At 33.9% G+C, this 4,708-nt stretch overlaps 1 protein-coding gene across 2 annotated transcripts in view; it reads right to left on the reverse strand.

Annotated features, from left to right (window-relative positions):
* LOC111085702 (chemokine-like receptor 1) overlaps nucleotides 1–4,708 on the reverse strand; it is a 56,305-nt gene that overhangs the window by 9,763 nt on the left and 41,834 nt on the right. The window contains exon 1 of one of the 2 annotated variants that reach the window (XM_022385540.1): nucleotides 486–674. The exons of the other annotated variant lie outside the window; for it this stretch is intronic. Within the exon in view, the coding sequence (XP_022241248.1) occupies nucleotides 486–546 (61 nt within the window). The 5' untranslated portion in view covers nucleotides 547–674. Of the gene's footprint in view, nucleotides 1–485; nucleotides 675–4,708 lie in introns of those variants that run through there. 2 annotated transcript variants of the gene reach the window in all.

Here is a 4,708-nt window from a genome sequence, read left to right on the forward strand (position 1 = left end):
CAACAAATAGTGGGATTGACCGTCACTTTATAACGCCCCCACGGCTGAAAGGGCGAGCATATTTGGTGTAATGGGGATTCGAACCCGCAGAATGCGAGTCGAGCGCCCTAACCACCTGGCCATGCCGGGCCTAAATGCCATAAGAAAAGAACGGTTGAAGTATGCGGTTTCTGTAAGCAACACCAAGCTATTTGTTCATCAGAGTCATTACCCTGAACACACAACCATTTCAAAACTTTATTCTTAGGCGTGGTAGCTACATCAACAAATAATGTCAAAAGGTTTTTATACACACGTTGTTATGTCTATTATAGGTTTATCATAAAATAATTTCTAAATCTGTATTTTAATATAAGGTTCACTTACGTGTTAGAACCTTTGTATTATCACGAGGAAGAATTTGGTTAGGGTGAAAATTAAATACCTACATAATATTATTTTTAAATAATTGTTAAGTAAAGAAAAACACATTTAAAGATACTTACTGAGTGATAGGATACTTAAACCAAAATATACTAGAAAAACTCTGCTGTATAATTCCATCATGATACAAAGACGTCAGGTAGTGGAAAATTACTGTCCTTCTTACAGATGCTATTTATCGACAAAGTTTGAAAACTAATTTTGCTTTTACTCTACGTACTTGGTGTACTAAACGTCTTGTGCATTGTATTAATCTTGACTGAGATAAACCATTTATTTTGGCAGGTCTAGCAGTATATTTCAAGAAAGAATTATGTTAACCAATACTCTGTTTTATCAGCGCACGTGCTGTTTCTTTGTAAAATCGTATGCATCACAATTCAAAGTCGACTCACAACCGTAAAACCCCGTTGACGTCATAGCCACATAATACGATAACTAAGACTATATAGAGCTGATAGATAAGAAATAAAAAAATCGAACTTGCTGGTTCAAAGACATCTATAAGCATATTTCTTCAGAGACAGAGTACTAATAGATCAAATTAAGTTTCCTCCAGACTTCTAATATATCAATTTAAGTTTCCTCCAGACTTCTAAAAGATCAATTTACGTTTCTTCCAGACTTCTAATACATCAATTTACGTTTCCTCCAGACTGCTAATAGATCAAATGTTGTTCAGTAAACCTAGGAAACTTAAATTGATCTATTAGAAGTCTGGAAGAAACGTAAATTGATCTTTTAGAAGTCTGGAGAAACTTAAATTGATCTATTAGTACTCTGGAGGAAACTTAAATTGATCTATTAGAAGTCTGGAGGAAACTGAAATTGATCTATTAGAAGTCTGGAGGAAACTTAAATTAGTCTATTAGAAGTCTGGAGAAAACTTGAATTCAGGCCGAATCAAACTGCAATACGCAAAAAACCAAAACCAAAAAAATCACTTTCTAAATTTAGTTGAAAATTGTGTGTTAATTTATCGCATTTTAAATTACTGATAGAAAGCAAATCTAAACATAAAATGGATAAATCGTTGTTTGTCAATTTATTATTGTATTAGCATAAAGCACTTCCGTAGACAAGTACAAGGGTGTGAATAACTATTATTCAGTCAATAAATGGGATAACCACAGGTTCAACTATATTTATTAAAACAAATTTTTATATCCAAAACTGGAACGGCCATTAGGTCAGTGCAATAATATCTGCAGAATATTCTATATTTTAACTTGTCCTAAGGCCACTCGTAGAATTGCAAATAGTAAGTAAAGATGACAATCAATGGTAAATTTACCTTTATTTTGAATTGAAGTAGATGAGAATAAGAATTACTAATGACTTTCTTCTTTCGTGTTATTATATTTTAATTAGAAAGTGATTTAACCTTTAAATCTTCGAAGTTTGTTATAGCGTTCATTATGGGTGGTTGGCATATTGCATCATATTGTTCAAACGACACTTGTAGTAGCCTGATGGATAATTGAAATTACTACCTAGAGATGGCGCTCAATAAATGTTTCATTAACCTTTCATTGGAACTCAACGTGATGCGAATAAAAATTATATGAATAAAAGAAAGTGTTTTAACCTTGAAATTACCGAATGGTTTTTATAGAGTTCGCAATTGTATTATATTAAGTAATTTTATGTGTTGTCTGTTTATAGCACACAGTGGAAAGAGCCAACCCAAACTATACCAATAATCATTAGTGGGATTAATTGCAATATCTATGGTATTTTACGTCAAAATTTTCTGTGTGAATCATATGCTATTAAGGACCTTCTACCCAATAAAGTTATGGACTCAAGGAAGTTGGTGCGTAAATAGATTAGAAAAGTTAGTTTTCAAAAATTTATGGGTCTATCGATAATTCTAGAGTTAAAGGCCAAATTATATTCAAACTTTCGATGGTCAGTTCATACATGTTGGATTGTAACACAGTCTGTCGAGATCGTGGAATACACTGTTGGTTATATTAGAGTGATAACAGCTGGTGGTGGGAGATAAGTTAAACTTATTATGCTGTTGATTTGTCATGTTTGAATTGTCAGTTGTCTGGACTCTGTTACTTCTAGAATTCTTATTACCAAACTGCAACTATAAGTTTAATACTAAATGGTCAGTGCATTATTCCCAAGAGTTGTCAGACTTAACAACAGCAAGGATATATAAGTAGAGAGCTTCCGTTGCTCGCAACTCGCTTTGTGCAGTTGGACCATGTTGTGACATTACATGGCTGATGGAAGAAACAGATCTAAGTAGAGAGCTTCCGTTACTCGCTTTGTGCAGTTGGACCATGTTGTGACATTACATGGCTGATGGAAGAAACAGATCTAAGTAGAGAGCTTCCGTTACTCGCTTTGTGCAGTTGGACCATGTTGTGACATTACATGGCTGATGGAAAAACAACGCCCATAATTTACACTCAAAGGCAGACTACGTTTTGGTTACTTGCCAAATATAATCTTACATTTTATTTAGTTATAGATTTAGCTTGCGTTCAAAAAATCAGGAAACAGAAAAGGTAACAGAATAATGCTACCGAATTAAAGCGTTGCACGGAATCTTAAAAGAAACATCAGTTGAAAAGACCTAAAGACAGTTTCAGGAATTAGTGGAAGAATGAATTTTCAGGAACTTTGTAAAGTGCATAAATTATCTCAATAGTGTGTTCATAATGTGCATAAAACAAAGCTCAACAATATCGAGACAGTAATTCATTGTTTGATATTTGATGTACAATTTTGGAAATAATTAAGAAAATACATAAACAATACACATACAGAAATCACAAGCAAAGTGTAATGGCACCTAGTTGGCGAATTTATTAAGGGTACAAAACATATAAAGGACAGATAATACATAAGAAACAGAATAAATTGTACAATGCACTAGTATTTTGAATGTGAGCACAGAGCATTACATTTAGGTTTCAAGCTGGCATACGGTTTATTGATTTACGATTGTGAAATAATGTTCGAAATGTTCTGTTACTTTTCACCCTTCAGTCGGGAGTTTGTCACATTTTGACCTTCTTAGTTTTCATGTAAGCTTATACATCCTCGAGAATGCTCATTTCGGTATTTTATGCAGGTAAAACTATGTATATGAGTGTTCTATAGGCTTCTTTATCACAAAACATCATTTCATCACATTTTCTGTATGCTTGGGATCGTTTTCTTGCTGGAAGATGAATCACCACTCGATAAGTCGTGATCCTGTGGGAATGGTATGATGGATCAGAATCGCCCTATACTTGCAAGAAGTTAAGGTATAATCAATTTTTTGTAGATCACTGACACATTTGTATGTGATGAAACCACTTACTTGTAGTGATCCACGGCCACACTTCACAGTTTCACATTGACTATGGTAACATTCTCCTCTTCATTGTGGTTCAATACCAATTTCAACCTTCTGGTTTGGTTAACTCTTCTCAGCGCAGATTTTAACCAACTACACATATATTGAGACCACTTTGCGCTAATGTCTGTCTTACTGTTCTCGAGGGGCCAGTGATATCTATATTTACAGCGACATTGTTGACAAGATCAGTGCTCCATAATCGTCTATCTCATAAAGAACATACTTTGAAATACTGGCCATCACTTTTGGAGAGTTTCAGAATTCTACCTTGATCACTCATAGTATTAACAGTTTCATGTATTATTTTCAGAGTCTTGCATAAAACTCATACTGAACATGAAATATCGCTGCAATATATTCGCATAAAGTATTCTTACTCAACTAAAATTTTGATTTCTACACGCTTGTCATATGGTATTTCATTTCGGGAATATGAATGGAATAAAACTGAGACTACAAGGTATAATATGACTGCCTGTACTTTTATACTGGTGTGACACTTTCTGATTGGTTGGATAACAACCAATCACATTATAAAATATTAGCGCGTTACTTTACTCTTGTGCAGTTCGTTTTCATACGATAAAGAGGGGTTATTTTTGTAGAATTTGGTGTTTATACTCCTTTGCCTCACAGTTTCTATAATTATTTCAAATACTGTACATCTTTCTGTACGCCATGAGAAGTCAGTAGGATAGTTTAGTAACTGATAGTGCACAGATTTATGACCTGAAATGAAACCACGACAACGTTAATAAGTTTGTTCTAAGAAGGCCTAAGAATATTGTGCTGCAGGTATTAAAGTAGAATACCGTATTTTTCGGTGTATAAGACGCAATTTTATTTTGAAGTTTGTGGGGGAAAGCTACAGTCGCATTTGAAAGATTTTTTGTTAAACAAAAATTCAATTTGATACTT

Source organism: Limulus polyphemus, unplaced genomic scaffold (genome assembly GCF_000517525.1).
Source record: "Limulus polyphemus unplaced genomic scaffold, Limulus_polyphemus-2.1.2 Scaffold560, whole genome shotgun sequence".
NCBI classification, from domain to species: domain Eukaryota; kingdom Metazoa; phylum Arthropoda; class Merostomata; order Xiphosura; family Limulidae; genus Limulus; species Limulus polyphemus.